This window comes from Chaetodon trifascialis, chromosome 18 (genome assembly GCF_039877785.1).
Source record: "Chaetodon trifascialis isolate fChaTrf1 chromosome 18, fChaTrf1.hap1, whole genome shotgun sequence".
NCBI lineage: Eukaryota > Metazoa > Chordata > Actinopteri > Chaetodontiformes > Chaetodontidae > Chaetodon > Chaetodon trifascialis.
In genome coordinates, this window is record NC_092073.1 from 16,724,627 (window position 1) to 16,740,363 (window position 15,737).

At 43.1% G+C, this 15,737-nt stretch overlaps 1 protein-coding gene across 1 annotated transcript; it reads left to right on the plus strand.

Annotated features, from left to right (window-relative positions):
- The first annotated feature begins 365 nt into the window (after window positions 1-365).
- Window positions 366-14,326, plus strand: htr5ab (5-hydroxytryptamine (serotonin) receptor 5A, genome duplicate b). The gene is made up of 4 exons (XM_070986168.1): window positions 366-600; window positions 745-816; window positions 3,676-4,456; window positions 11,406-14,326. Exons 3-4 carry the CDS (start codon window positions 3,749-3,751, stop codon window positions 11,736-11,738), a joined length of 1,041 nt encoding a protein of 346 aa, XP_070842269.1. The 5' UTR covers window positions 366-600; window positions 745-816; window positions 3,676-3,748; the 3' UTR covers window positions 11,739-14,326.
- The last annotated feature ends 1,411 nt before the right edge of the window (window positions 14,327-15,737 follow it).

Sequence of the window (15,737 nt, forward strand, 5' to 3'; positions counted from 1 at the left end):
ACTTGGAGCTGTGCAGGGCTACGTTCCTGCCAGCAAATGAGATTTGAATGACTTTTTTTCTTCAATACGGATTAATCACGTCTGCAGGAGGTGGGAGAAACACCAGGGGAGCTTAACTGGAGATCGCATGGAAGTGTCATCCATCATAAAGCGGCAGGATCGCTGTCTCCTCCAGCAGCCTCCGATCACTGCAGAAACAGACTAATTAGACAGAGGGAATGTTTTCTGAGCAGCTTCAGTGTGACACCACTGATGCGTCCTCGTCTTCCACAGCGCGTGCCTCTGTAAAGACAGCGTTTGCTCACGTGAGTGCACGCAAAAAAAAAACCAAAAAAACACACGCACCCAAGTCCCCCACATGCCCAGAACACCAAGTGCTCGCCGTCTCAGCTGGACTCAGTTCCCCCTTCCGACCACTGCGTGGTTCATTCCAGCGCCTCTGTATCCTCAGTGCGAGGTGTGTTTGTGCTGTCACCAGCTCTGAGCCCGGCGGCTCCATCAGTCCGCTGACAGGACCAGCAAAGTGCATTTCGATGGACCGAATGAACCCGAGCAGGGAGCTTCTCGTGCGGGACTGCTTTATGCTCAGCTGTTAACGGGGTGAGTGTCCGGATGTGAATGAATCCTTTTTTCTTTTCTGCGAGAAAAACCCCGTTTTTGGTTTTTGATTAGGATGCAAAAGTGAGGCTGTGTTGTTGCGATGATGTGTAACAAGTGTCTCCGTTGATTTTCATCTATAACCAGAGTCGAGTGCAGACAGGGAGCCTCGTGGGACGTGAGCTCCAGAGGGAATATTCAACACACTTCTCTTAAATGGTAAAGTTATTACTCTGCAGAGTTACTCTGTTTTGAAACCTCTTCCTCCACATGTGTATGTTCGACACATTGCATTGGTTTGGAAACCATGCTTCACACATCCGAAGTTTAATTTTTTCATTTTTAATATCACCCAAGCCAGAGGAGGCATGCACATACCTGTCCTCATTTCAGCTGCAAATGCCAGCCCCTGAAGCCTCAGACAGATTCTCATTGGCGAAGATTGTGCAGCAAATGAGCGTCCAACCGCTTCACGTGGAAGAGCTTTTCTCAAAGAGGACGCTCCTCATGATGTTGGTGTTTTTATGGCGAGGTTGTGACAGTGTGCTCAAACATTTAGATGATATAAGATTAAGATACTTTACACCTGATTCTGCTGGCAGCCTTCAGTGCTTTGTTGGATTTTTCTCTTTGTGATCAGCAGGCAGCTGATTGCATAGATGGGACAAAAGGATTCATAACTTAAAAAACAGAAGAATGAAACGGGCAAAATATGCTCTATTCTTTTGCTGAGGAAATTATTTTTATGGTCTAGAAATAATTGCAGCAAAGAAAAAAAACATACAAAACAGATTAATCTAAGTTTGTGTTCAGTGTCTTGGATGGCGCAGCAGTGTGGCTTTCTCACAGAGCTCAGAACGGATTTTAGTTACTGATTAATTTGCTCATTTCCAAATTATAATGAAATATGCACAGCTTGGAAATATCATCCTGCTGCAGCTCTGTCAGGAACATGAAAATTCTTCAACTTCACCTCTGTTCTCCGACTGGCATCAAAAAGTAAAAGCACACAGAGCTCATAGGTAATGAGATGCTAATCACCCTCTGTCCCTGTTTAATTTCTCTCAGTTAACCAAAATCCCCCCAAGGCTCTCGAGCAAATATGCCCAGAGAGCCAGCGGACACTTGTAGGTCTCAAGACAGTGACTGACCTGAAAAGACACTTTACCCACACGGCTGCCGGAAAAACACTCTGAAATATAGACTTAAATGCACTCAAGTGTTATCCTGTGACATTTTGTCTATCAATGCCTCTCACACATGTACATTTGCATGTGTTTTGCTGCCTTGTGTGTGTGTGTGTGCTTCAGAGTGAGTGACAGCCACTCTTTGAGGGAGGGAACATGGCATTGATTGCCTGTTCCCTTCATAAAGGTTGTCCAATTTCATGGCTATTAGGCTTGTTAATAGGAGCGGGGAGAAGAGAGAGCAGAGGGCCTATCGGTGTACTTGGTTGGACCCTTTGATTAGAGGGCATGGTGTGTGATGCTAAGACACAGTGTCACATGTCACATAAATACAGCGGCTGACAGGGACATGGCTCGTACTGATGTTACCCATCAGGCCTTGTTTGTGGTCACTCTGGCACGACCCACTGAGTGTAAAAACCTAAATGAATACAGCGTTTCACAAAGAACCGCACGCCTTCGTGTCCTCGGACATTGGAGGAACCTTTGTTTGATTTATTCATCAGATTAACGCTTCAGTAATACAGCCAAAAGTAATGTCATTACAGGCCACGCAACAACAAGAATATGATCCTATTGATTAAATCGTGCAATTTAAATCAAACTCAATTAGAGCCATTCATTTCAACTGAATTATATGCATTAGCTGCACTCATTACGGACACCGCCACTGCACCCAAGTCATCCAGATCCCCTCATTACAATACCACAAGAGGAAAGATGTAAAATGAGTGATTATGTTCAATATTCAAGATTACGAGTGAAGCTCCACTTTAAAGACACTGGTGCAGTGCGGGGTCATGGGAAAAAACGGAGATGTGGATTTTTTTAAGTTGTTAGAAGCAGGTGTAGTCTGTAGGGATAGGTGAAAGGAGGAGGAGCAGTTTAACTTGAGCATTTAGAAATAAGAAATTATGGTTGATTAAAATTAACATCTTATGAGATTGTTTAATCAGGCGCATCTGAATATGTTTTCCAAAACATGAGGCATGAAATCACTGTTGCCCCCAGTGATGCTGCTAAAACGGTGAGTCAGATGCGTTATCATAATGTATTCTGAACAAAAAGATTTCTAATGATAGATATTCTTCTGTGTATTTTTCATTTTCAGTTTGAAGTCAAAACTGAAATCACTTAAGAGCTGATTTACTTATGTACATGTAAATACGTTCGTCTTGTTCGTTCAAAGTGGATATAGAAGTTGTGAAGAGCAAACTTGACAACATCCAGACAGCAGAAGGTTGGTGATTGGTGATTCTTTGTTTCTGCACTGTTGAACACTGAATGGCGTAGACTTTGCAACTTGCTGAGCTTCTCCTGTGAATGTATTGATAGAGCTGGCATGTCAAATCTTTTCTTTTCTGAATCTGATACAAAGACAGTCCAATGTTAATGCAGAAAATCTCCAACAGATGCAACCCATTGCGAGTGAAACAGACACCGCTCTCTGCAACCACTTAAAATATATAACTCCACAATGTTTGACGGAGGGAGCTCTCTATTGGATACTAAATTCCTGAATGAGTTTACAACAAAGACTCAACTTAAAACTGTTCATTTCGCAACAGAGGCCTGACTTTGATGCAAATCAAAGGACAGCAGTGGGATGATGAAACTGAATATTTATGGTCTTTTCAGACCCAGAGATGTCCCAGAGTACTTTTGAGCCTTTTTAACAGCAGATGAAATTGCACTTGAAAGTTGTAGGCAGGTTGCTTGACAGCTATGAGAAACTCAAGTGCTTTTTACTATTGTGAGCAAATCACTGAAGTACCTCTCTTGTGAATGACACAGTGATGTACAGTAGTGCATTTACGCAACAGTGCAGAGCCTGCAGTAGAAGCTGCGTCTTTTTAGTCTAATTTGCTGCTCTTCTCTCTCCCCGCTGCAGAATGCACCAGCTGTCTGCACAAACTGTCTCTGAATCGTCTTGGCCCTTGGCTGCGGGGCCGTGAGCAGCTACCATGACGTATCCCAACACCAGCACACTGCCAGCCAACTTCAGTGGACCTTTGGACGGCCATGACTCGGGGGGAAACATCTACAGGCCCTTCTCTGTTTTCAGCGTGCTCACCCTTACATTACTGGCAATGCTGGTGGTGGCCACCTTCGTGTGGAACTTGCTGGTGCTTGTGACCATCCTGAGGGTGAGGACGTTCCACCGGGTGCCCCACAACCTTGTGGCTTCCATGGCTATCTCTGACGTGATGGTGGCCGCCCTGGTCATGCCGCTCAGCCTCGTCCACGAGCTGAACGGCAGGCTGTGGAAACTGGGCCGCGTGCTGTGCCAGGTGTGGATCTCCTTCGACGTGCTCTGCTGCACAGCCAGCATCTGGAACGTGACGGCCATCGCGCTGGACCGCTACTGGTCCATCACCAGGCACCTGCAGTACACGCTCAAGACGCGTAAAAAGATCTCCAATGTGATGATCGCCCTCACCTGGCTGCTGTCCTCCATCATTTCCCTGTCGCCTCTCTTCGGCTGGGGGGAGACTTACTCAGAGGGGATGAAGTGCCAGGTGAGCCAGGAGCCGTCCTACACGATCTTCTCAACCTTCGGAGCGTTTTACCTTCCTCTTTGCGTGGTCCTGTTCGTTTATTGGAAGATCTACAAGGCTGCCAAGTTTCGGATTGGATCCCGCAAGACCAACACAATCACACCCATGGCTGAGGTGATTATTCATTTTCCTTTTTCAGATCAATTTTCTCAAAATAACCCCTTTTCCTTATAATTCACAGCATCATTATCTTCCCTGTAGTCAAGGTACTGGGGTTTAGATGGAATAGCTAGCTACATTAACCCTGTACAAGAGTTTGATGCTGATGTCGAGATGCTGCTGTGGTGTTAAGAAACCACATGATCTGAGTAGAAATAAATTGTGTCAGCCGGAAGTTTACTTGACGTCACCTGAGGCTATGGCGAAGTTCAGCCCGCCGGAAAACTTCAACATTGAACAGCCTGAACAGAGAGATTTACCCAGGTGCAAAGTTGGGAAACAAGATGAGGATGAAGTTAGCACACTTATTTACACAATAGACTATGAAGCCAAAAACATTTTCAAATCATTTACGTTTGGAAGAGGACGACTGCGACACAGTGCTCGCTAAATTCGCTTAATTCTTCACAACAGAGAAAAACACAACACATGAGACAGCCACTAGCAGAAGCTGGAGGAAAAGTCCTTCATGTGAGTACTCCGTCTATGACTCAACATATCAGAGACAGACCGGTTGTCATCCATGACAAAGAGCTCTCCAGGCGACTCCAGGTCAGGTCCGACCTCACATTTGAAACTGCAGTGCAGATGGTACAGCCAGCAGAGGATGTAGCACAGCAGATAAGCCAGCAGGAACAACAAGCAGCATTCATCGTGCAGGTGGTGATACACAGGCAGCCATCGAAGAGAGGTGGGAGGCAGCCAGCTCAGGAGAGAATTGATGGATAGGAGAAAGCCCACTCAGGGGACTATAGGTGCTGGCGTCGCAGGAGAAGCATAATACCTCAGGCAAACGTCCAGCGTTAGAATCAGAGTGTAGCAGAATGTGTGAAAAGGGCCATAAGGAGGAAAAATGTTTCTCCAAGTCAGCAAGAGAAGTCACTATGACCCCATTTACACCTGGTATTAAAATGCAATCTATATTTGGCCATGTTATACAGATAAGGAGAAATGCATGTCAGTGCACGGTATGAATGTGTCCACATCTGTAAACACAATCCATACAACCTGCTGGCATTCACACACAACATAACAGATACAGATGTTTGTTTTCATCTAACATAAAAGAGACACATCCCGAATTAACTGATTATTCAGAGATACAGAGTGATGAATAACTGTGTGTGTGACACAGTATTTAGACAAAGAAAAGGACAAGTTCATTCATTGCATTTGCCAAATTTACAATAGGGGACAAATAATTAAGAATTTGTTCTAAACAGTGTTTAACAAAGTTTCTTAAGTTTCTCCTGACTCACAATATGTTTTTTAAAGGAGTCTGGTCCTGATTTATTGCCACCTAAAGCTACTCACATGCAAGTTTTGTTCTGGCAGACAGAGATCTGATCTCAATGAGGTTAACAAGATCGCATTTTAACACCAGGTGTAAATGGGATGTACTAGTCAGACGTTTACCTCGGAGCAGAAAGGAAAGAAACCAGGACAGTGCAGAGCAATGACAGAACAAATAAATACAGCATACACTTCAGTGAGGTTCAGAATTGATGACTGAGCTGATGTGAACTTGAAAACATTCAGAGAACTTAGGCCACAGAGAAAGCTGCTTTTATCTAACAGACCCTGAGACATCCAGGAGGGACACTCCATAAAGAGAGGAAGTGCAGCTTAACGTACACATAGAAAGAGGGTCATCTGTCATCAGTCTGTTAGGTAGGGAGACAGCAGTGAAGGGGGCTGGTAAAGAGAGTAGAGAAGGTTAGTGCAGCTCGTAGCCAGCAGGGGACATTTAATACAGACTCAGCCAAAATCTACTGTTAAAGCTGTCAGGTCTTCACATCTCAGTTTCCGGCAGATAGCATTGTATGACATGAGTAGCATCCTCACAACGTTTATCATGTCTTTGGGAAGTGCTTTTTCAAGCATTTGCACTGGGCATGATGAGCAAATACATACCGACTTGTCAACTGTAGCAGGTCCCCTGTATGATCTCCTGAAAGCAAAAACATGGACATGGGATCACTTCACCTGTTCTGACTCACCGTGACCCACAGAGGCAGCAGGCAGGCGGTTACATGATAGCAGGCTTTATTCTACAGATGCACTAATAGCTGGAAGTCAGTTGCATGTTGTTGCAGGAGAGTGACAGATGCAGAAAGCCAGGTATGTGCAAATTGAGAATGCATAGCAGGAGTATTGAAAAACACTGGTCATTGCTGAGGCACTGTCACACAGGCCATTAAAGGACAGAGACAACAGCACCAAAACAGACGTTGCTTGCATATAAAAGCTGTCACTCACAGTTAGCTAACGCCACAACACAACCTGGACATGATAAAGTCTACTATGCAGAGGGATGGGCAACTGTAGACGGTCCTGGACGAACAAGTGAGTGGCATCACACCCAGTGCAGGAGACTCACTCTAGGCTGTTATATTGTAATTCCACAGTCAATGAGACAGAAAATATCAGAGCGCATGCATGGCAGCCATCAAGAGAACGAGCAAAGGAAACGGCTTGCTGGCCTGAAATATCTGCTGATATGAAATGCATAGTGAAAACCTGCCACTTCTGCCAGGAAAACAAGCGTGCACAGCACAAAGAGCCATTACAACCTCCACCTCTGCCTGAACCACCCCGGCAACAGATACACACAGGCAAGCTCTGCACTGTGATAGAGCGTTTACTCACGTTGCTTGGAAATTTTGCACCTGCCTTCACCGCGAGGTTGTTAAATTGCTGAAATTCTCTCTCGCAAGATTTGCCATTCCCAGGCAGATAATTAGCGATAATGATCCACGGTACACAAATGAGACCTGGAAAGACTTTTTCAGACAGCATGACATTGTGCGTGTCACGTCCAGTCCTCCCACCTCCTCTGCGCAGGAAGTGGACATGCAAAGCGTGCTGTTCAAACAGCAACAAGGTGACCCGCTGTTAGCATCAATGGGCCCAGTGGAAGTGCTCATGACATGAAGTAGGATAAGGACAAGGCTTGGAAGGGACCAGCATCCATCACCCAGAGCTGCAGATGGGAACAGAGGATATGAAATCAAGCTCAGAGCTAGTAGGAACTGAAACACAATGTGGACTGACAGCAGAAGGTCTGCTAGAGCTTGTAAACGGGAAACCCGACATATTATTGAATACAATGTAGAATTCAGCGAAGGAGGGAAATTCTAATACACTTTGAATGAATAGAAGGAAGAGAGAAGAGAAATGGAGTGTTATTGCTTATTTTGACAGACGAGTGTTAAGCTGTGCAAAATATGAAACCTAACCAAGGTGAAATATCGTAAATCAAGGTAATAGATGCTTGCTTTTTTTCCAACAGGATGTATCGTCTTACCAGGGAGTTTTTATGTCAGAGCATTTCACTCGTTTCAGGCTTTTGTTCCTTAATTATCATATTGAGATATTGTATCTTATTACGGAGATTACTGGTTCCGAGTAACTTAGCGCTTGAAACTTTTCCAGATTTTCCAGAATTATAAGTACAAAACTGCCTTGAATCTAGACAAATGTGCTTGTTTATAGTCTGGCAACGCTACTTTTAAGATAACTGTGGGCTCTTTGCGACCCAATCTTATAGCTTTCTCTTGTTTTTTAGAGTTTTGTGTTTTTTTATTTTTGCACTGTTGATGAGTAGACTGTCAGTTTACTTCATGTTTATGATACATTCAGGTATCAGTGCTAAGATAATCCAGTAATAGCCGGTCATTACTCTGAAGTAAAACAATTCTTATTGTCTGTGTGGAACTGTGTGACCCGGATGAGCAGGAGGAGATGTCGAGGTATTGAGTCACACATGTAGTGTCCTTGAAATCAACCGGAGAGGAAGAATAAGAGGCGATGCTGTGACGAGCTGTATGTGAGGGAGGGAGGTTATTGACGGGAGGTTGTGGAATTAATAAAGCACATGTTCTGAGCAGAGATAACCGATGTCAGCCAGCGGTTTATGTGACACCCCTCCTGTATCATATGATGAAAACGTCCCCTCCTGCAACTGGCTGTTGCCCCCTGGCCCCCAAATATGGGTTGCTGTGCAATTATTTATTATTTTGCCTGACGAGCTATTCAGCAGTAATCAGGGAAACACAAGTATCCGATGTATGAGCATACGGACAAATAATTGAAGCAATCCTGCTCATCACCGCCAGCTTGTTAATGTGCGTCGGCAGAAGGTAGAAGGCTATAAATACCACCTCCAGCATCTTTAATGGGCCACTGCACCTTCCTGGCTGTGACGTTTCTCTAATCAGCAGACACAAAGGTCTAGATCTATGCCGCAAGCATTAGAAAACATTTAATCAGACAAATTTTCCCTGTGAAAATTGAGCCGGCGCCCACTTTTCACCTGCCCTTATGGTGGGAAAATGCTATTTTTTAGATGTCTTAGAGCAGACACCTTTTTCTTTCACCTATGAAAGTCTGTTTATGAAAATCACTCAGCATGTGAACATTCTGAGAAATTGTCCACAGAAAGGAGGAATGCTTGACAGAAAATACACAGTGAGGGTGTTTTTCTTTTCATTTATTTCATGCATTTTGAAATTTAACCCCAAATCCTCCCCCAAAGACATCAGCTGGCACTAAATTAGGACCTCGTGGTCAAGAAGGACCAATCGTCGAATGAATTAGCCTCGTCTTTTCTTGCTTTTTGATAGACTGACTTTTATGCTGTAGCTATAGCATAAACAGAATATGTTTTATTAATAATTCTGCTTTCCACAGACAAACTCGCAGATTATGGTCATATTCTACGTGTCTCATTACCCAGCCAAAGTCTATTCTCATCATTTCCCTTCTTACATCACGGAGTGAAGGCACAGTGCCCTGCATGGAGATGCGATGTCAGCGATGGCATCAACATCCAAGATAATAAACCTTGTGCACTCATCCATCAACAACACCCACTCAAAGACATTAAGACGTACACACATTGACATGCCACCAGAAATAGAGTGTATTGATTAATGAGGTGCACAGATTCTTGGACTACATGCACAAATAGCTCAACACTACAGTGCCAAAAGCCATAAAATGTGCATTTTCAGAAAATGCTTAACATCACTGCAAATGTGAAAAATGAGTGATGCTGAAACACTGATAAATTAACTTCTATCTCCACATTTTAGATTCCATCCATTCCAAACACTCTGTCTTCCTGACTGAATTACCTGACCTTCAGCACATAAGTACTCTCGTCTGTCTTTCTGGAACACGTTTACCCTTATAACACATGAAAGCAGGTGAAAAATTCTTAACAGGACAAAAAACCATCCATATCTGCAGATGGGAGACTGTCCTTCATCAGAGAAAAGACAGCATCAGTCACAAAGTGTGTGACATTGTACACTCGATCTCACTGGAGAACGTGGTTCACGTCACCTCTGCTCACCGTCATTGTTAAATTCGAGCCTTGAGATGATTAGCTTAGCATAAAGAGTGGGATCAACGAGGAAACAGCCTGTCTGTCTCTGTCAAAGCTAAAAAAAATCACACTTCAGCATGCCTACGGATTAAACAAATGGAGTATAACCTGCTAACTAGTAAGGTTTGGGGGCTTTGGACAGAGCCAGGCAGATTTATGCTATGGTAGGCTAAGCAGCTAACTTGCTTTAGCTTCATGTACAGGCACGAGAGTAGCAATCCTCTCATCTGACTCTCTGCAAACCTGAAAAAATATTTGTTTAACCTTGACCCATCTTTTAACCAAACAGTTGTACTTGCTCAAAACTGTTGTGTGGACTAGGTCTGAGGATTAATGGTAACCCCATAATGTATGTCACAATTATACGGGTGCTGGAATTTACTATGAGAGACTAGAATTACCACCTTGTGGTATCAGTTTACATCCACATCTGTCCAGACTCATGTAGTAGAGACTTTTAGTTATCACAATATTGACATGTATGATTACAGAGAATAATGTCCAGTGAAGCATGCTGTCTTCACTTAGACACTTTACTCTCAGGTTGCTGGGAAAGACAAGATCTCAATATATTTATTAAGGGGAAACTAGATTTTGATTTGAAGTGAGCCATTTAAAGTGAGTCTCACAATTTGGAAACACACCATCACCTCATCACTGGTCCGCTGTGTGAAGGAGGATCTGCAGTTAAGTGCACATTTCAGTCACTGCACCATCTAGCATCTAATGTTGAAGCATCTAAAAGCATCCACTGAATATGCAGGCTCCTTCCCAACAGCCCTATGCTTTTAACCTCTGGCCTCTGCAGCAAATGGATTTGCTTCATCCATCTTATCAGTTATTGGTCCCTCTGACCCTTATTGATTCAACTAAATTTACCTCAGAGCAGCCGAGTTTCTCCATCCGTGTGCAGGTTCTGGTTTAAACCGAATGCAACAGTTTAGAGTGTTACTTCTGGCGCATTAAGAGGGATGGCTGGTCTCTGTGAAAGCTGTGCGGCTGCTGAATGACCTGGGCGACCTCAACTGATAAACTAAAAATGAAGTCAGCCTTGAGCTGTGTCAGGCGACAAAGTGAGTGTGGAGAAAGGCAGCAGATTAATGCTGACATTTTCTTTTTCCTCTCCCCAGCTCTGCAGTATGTTTGTTAAATGGCACAATATGGGCTGCAGGAAAATGCAGATTAAGACACAGCTCTGGCTTTACGCTCTGTGTCATGTGTGTGTGTGTGTGTGTGTGTGTGTGTGTGTGTGTGTGTGTGTGTGTGTGTGTGTGTGTGTGTGTGTGAATAAGCTTCAGCTTGTTTATCCACCTGTTGATTCACATTTCTGTTCAGCAGCCTGTAATCCATCTTTTGTGGAGCAGCCACAACATTTTCACTTCAGCAATTGCTTTCCTTTGGCCTATTTTGTTAGTCACATTCCTTTTCTTATTCCAATGCTAACCAGCTGTGTCTGTTTATTTAATGAAAAGATGGAGTAACTAATACACTGCCTGATCGGCCACCTTGCAGGTAAAGGAGGAAACACAGCAGCCCCAGATGGTGTTTACTGTGCGCCACGCCACCGTGACCTTCCAGACGGACGGGGACACATGGCGCGAGCAGAAGGAGAAAAAGGCGGCGCTGATGGTAGGCATTCTGATTGGCGTGTTTGTACTTTGCTGGATTCCCTTCTTCATCACCGAGCTCATTGTCCCGCTGTGCTCCTGCGACATCCCGCCCATCTGGAAGAGCATCTTCCTGTGGCTGGGATACTCCAACTCCTTCTTTAATCCGCTCATATACACCGCCTTTAATAAGAACTACAACAACGCCCTGAGGAACCTCTTCTCCCGGCAGCGCTGAGCCACTCTGCACCATCAGCAGACACACTACACCAGCATGCACTCCGCAGTGTTACTCCTCCAGACAGGAAGGGACTAACCTTTCTGTATCCGTCACTCTGTCATCCTTCAGCTGGATGATAACCAGAAACTACGCCTGGAAAACTGTCTTTAAAAATGTGTCATTTTTATTTATGTTTTGTTTTGTTTATTGCCATGCAGAGGTAACCTCACAGCTTGACAGAGACGGGTGTCTGCGCTACAGAATCTACAAAGAGAGGAATAAATTGGTTGTGTTGTGGCAGAAGCAGATACAGAGTTGTCTACATGTTGGTTTCTCTCTGCCATTTCAGGCTTATTAGGGAGAAAGGCATGTTAACTCCCTCATAAACAGTTTCATCATCATATGGGAGACTGCTGGGAATAATTTCAAAGTAGAGCTGGAAGAAAAGTCTTTTAGAACTGAACAAAAAGAACCACATAAATAATAAACCAAGAACAAACTGTGCATTCGTTATTAAGCTAGTCAACAAAATGCTCATCGCTGTAGACGTCAAGCTAAAAAATTAATTAAACGATAGAAAAGAAGGACTGCAGGACCTGAAGGTCCTCCAGTGAAGCAATAAAGTGAGCAATCTCCACCTTATAGTAACCTCCACATGGACTCCCTGGAGTTTGTTGATGCGTACATAATTATATATAAATGTACAATTTCTCCTCTAATGCTGGTCAGCTATACACCAGCTATTCATGCTCATACACCCGCACACTCCTACGCCTTTTTATGAAAGCAGGAAAATATCAGAACGTGTTATCATTTCCATCGTCATTCAAAAGACACGCCGTTGTTTTTGCTGATAAACTGCAGCCACGGATGATCATATCTCACAGCAGATATATAAAGCACCTACGGCACACAGAAGACACGTGGACAAAGCATTATCCTGACAGATTCTGTAGTGGGAGAAGTGAGACATGTTTTAAAGTATGAATTGTGGCCATTTACTACGGGCTTTGTGGAAGTAAGAGAAGCTAATATTAACTGATACAAATGTCACTAATGAGCGCAGCAAACAAAACTTATGCGTCAGTCTCTCTAATGTTTTTCAATTGTGGGTCTTGATCAGTTTTTTATATTACTGCCCTGTTTTCTGCACAAATTGCCACTTTCTACTGAAAGTGTTCAACACTGTAGACTCAGTAAGTGAACCTTCATATTGTTGTGTAATCTGCTGTCACGCGAGGAACCAAGCATGAGACAGTGATCCTCAGCAAACACTTGTGCTGTATGTAAGCAACATCAAAGTTTTCCCGCCCAAAATTCCATTAAATGTTATGTTATTTTAGATGGAAGATTAAATGCATTTGTTCAAAGTATCTGACGTCAAAGTCCACTGAAAACCACGTACCTCTACATCTGGTGATATTGATTTCTTAAACTGAAGGATTGTGTGTTAAATGTAATTTACAGCCACGCTTGCTCTGAGACTGTGAGCTGAATGCTTGTGGTGTTATATGTAAAGTCAGGGGACTGTCAAAGTCATAAGGATTCATCAACTTGGCTCCAGAAATATCACACCAAATGTTTTGGCAATCTGTCCAATTGTTATTGAGATATTTCAGTGTGGAACAAAGCTGAGCGATCAGCTGACATTGCCACAGAGCCGCCATGTTAGCATGACTAAAAAACACGCTGGATTATATGAAAATAATGCTGAAAAAGTGTATTTTAGCTCATGAGAAGTTGATGTTTGAGAGAAAAATAGTTTTCATTGGACAGCAGGGCTATATGGCTTAAATACTGTAAAGAATACTTAAAAAAAAAAAAAATACAATAAAAGAATCATGATTTTTCTACACAAATTTTTGTACACAAACTTGCACAGCGATCTGTACCACAACTGTTATGTTAAGTGTGGATTTTTCAATTCAGGCTTAATCAAAAAGTCTGTATAAAGTCTCCAGCCTTTTACATTTACTTGTACTTTTATGTTATATTTTGATGTACCCATGTTTAAAAAAAAAACTTAAAATGAGATTGTTTATGAGAAAGAATGTGATTTACAATTTGCCATGTGTATAAGAGATAGCATCAACATAAAAAAAAGATAAATCATTTAGGTATAATTATAAAGTTAAACAAGTAATATAACACGATGAAGAATCATAAATACATGTGAAAAGAGAATTATCCCACTAACTGTAGTTGTGGTTCCAGTGCTAAGAATATTCTGTGGTAAAAAATGAAATGCATGGAATATCGACAGCGGCAGATGGGGTAAAATAAACAACAGTACTGGTGAAACTGGTCCGTTCTTTCTTCGCACGTCCTTCGTGCATTAATTGCATGACTTGCTGGTGGACCTGAGCCAGTGGTGTACTGCAGGATTCAGTAAGTGAAATGATCAAACTGCTCGGTGATGGCTGATTATTCGCCCTTTGCAGCTCTTAGCTCTCGCTCTGTGTGATGACCCTGCTCAGGAAATGCAAAGTGCTTCAGATATGTGTCTACCATCTATCTCTGTTGCCATTTTTGATGTTTTTAATGTTTAGAGGCACGTGTTGGACATTCATACTTGTATTCACACATAGAAAATAGTGGAATTATGAATGGTGTATGATGTTTTACTGTCAGTGTTTTTTCAGTGTGTGCATGTTTTCTTCCACAGAAGCCTTGGATGATAAAACTGACAATAAACAAGCTGTTAATTTGTGATACACAGCGTGCTTGGCACTTTGACAAAAAGCTTAACAGCTACACAGGTTGAGCCACGAGGCACACTGCTAGCTATTTGCTAACAGTTGGCGACGCACACACACACATCTGCATAGTCTAACAGAAAGAGGACGGGGAAAAGCAAGCATGACGGGGAGAAAGAATTCAGTGTTTTAGTTTCAGTTTTTTATGAGGATCATTACCCACAACTGGAGGTCAGTTTCTGAACAAGGATTGGTGTGTTTTCTCTCTCGATACATGAGACTGCCAGCAAGCACATTTCAGAGCCAGGAGTGAGCCTGCTGCTGTTCAGAGGAGCACGTCCATCCATGTTTTCAGGCAAGACAGCATGCATGAAAATGTGGCTTAGCTAAACTGACTTAGGATTAGAACCAAATGCCCCTGGCAAGGCAAACCTGTGCTTTAGCTCCTGGGTTTTATAGAAAAAGATGCAACAAGCAGCCTCACGCATGTACTATACATTGATAGGATGTGCTCCGTCGCCACATGAGTGAGGGGGAAAAAACAAATGGAATATGTGGCCAAATGCAGCGAGGATTACTTTTTTAATCCATTAATACTGTAAGCAGCACCTGCTGTATGCATATGTGCTATCTTTCTGCACCTGCATGTAATATGTAATACCCCAGCCAGTCTGTATGTAAACAAGAGATCCCTAGTATGCCAACACAAGCCACCAGCAACAATAAAACAGGTTTAATGCAACGGGTGAAGTTCATGTGGTGGAGACTTGTCATGTAGATTGACCAGACAGGCCCAGATTCCCTTCACTGCCTCTTCTCTCTTATCTCCACAACAAAGTGGGCTCAGTCTCTGACTGTCTGAGGCCACGTCGACTGTGTGACTCTGTTGTTGTTCCACTTGTTATTCTGCAACAGCTCAGTTTTTATCCAAATAGAAACTGCACAGCAGGACTGTGGAGAAGAGGATCCTGGCGAGTATGTATATGTGATCTGAATGAGCGCAGAACTCTCACTTTCTCACCCTCTGCCCAGCTCCTTGCTTGCTTTTAATTCAGGTTCTGGGGGCAAAACAGAGGTGATTGTGGGAGAACAGAAAATTGGAAATTCTAAAATACTCCAGAGGAGATACAAGCTGATAAACCTTTCTTTGCCTCGGGACAGAACTGGGATGGACAGTGCTTACTGGATTTTTAATGTTTCATCTTTCATATTTTAATACATGAGGTCTGCTGATGTGCTGGGTTGAAGTTGTAGGTTAACACAGAAAAGCAGAAATGTACCGAGGGATGTTTTCTGCAACCAATTAAGCTTTTCTCTGAAT

What these genes read in the sequence shown, in the direction of transcription:
- htr5ab (XM_070986168.1), top strand. Translation starts at nt 3,749, where the DNA reads ATGACGTATCCCAACACCAGCACACTGCCAGCCAACTTCAGTGGACCT. An exon ending in CAATCACACCCATGGCTGAG is followed by an intron (nt 4,457 to 11,405) that starts GTGATTATTCAT and finishes GCCACCTTGCAG; the next exon opens with GTAAAGGAGGAAACACAGCA.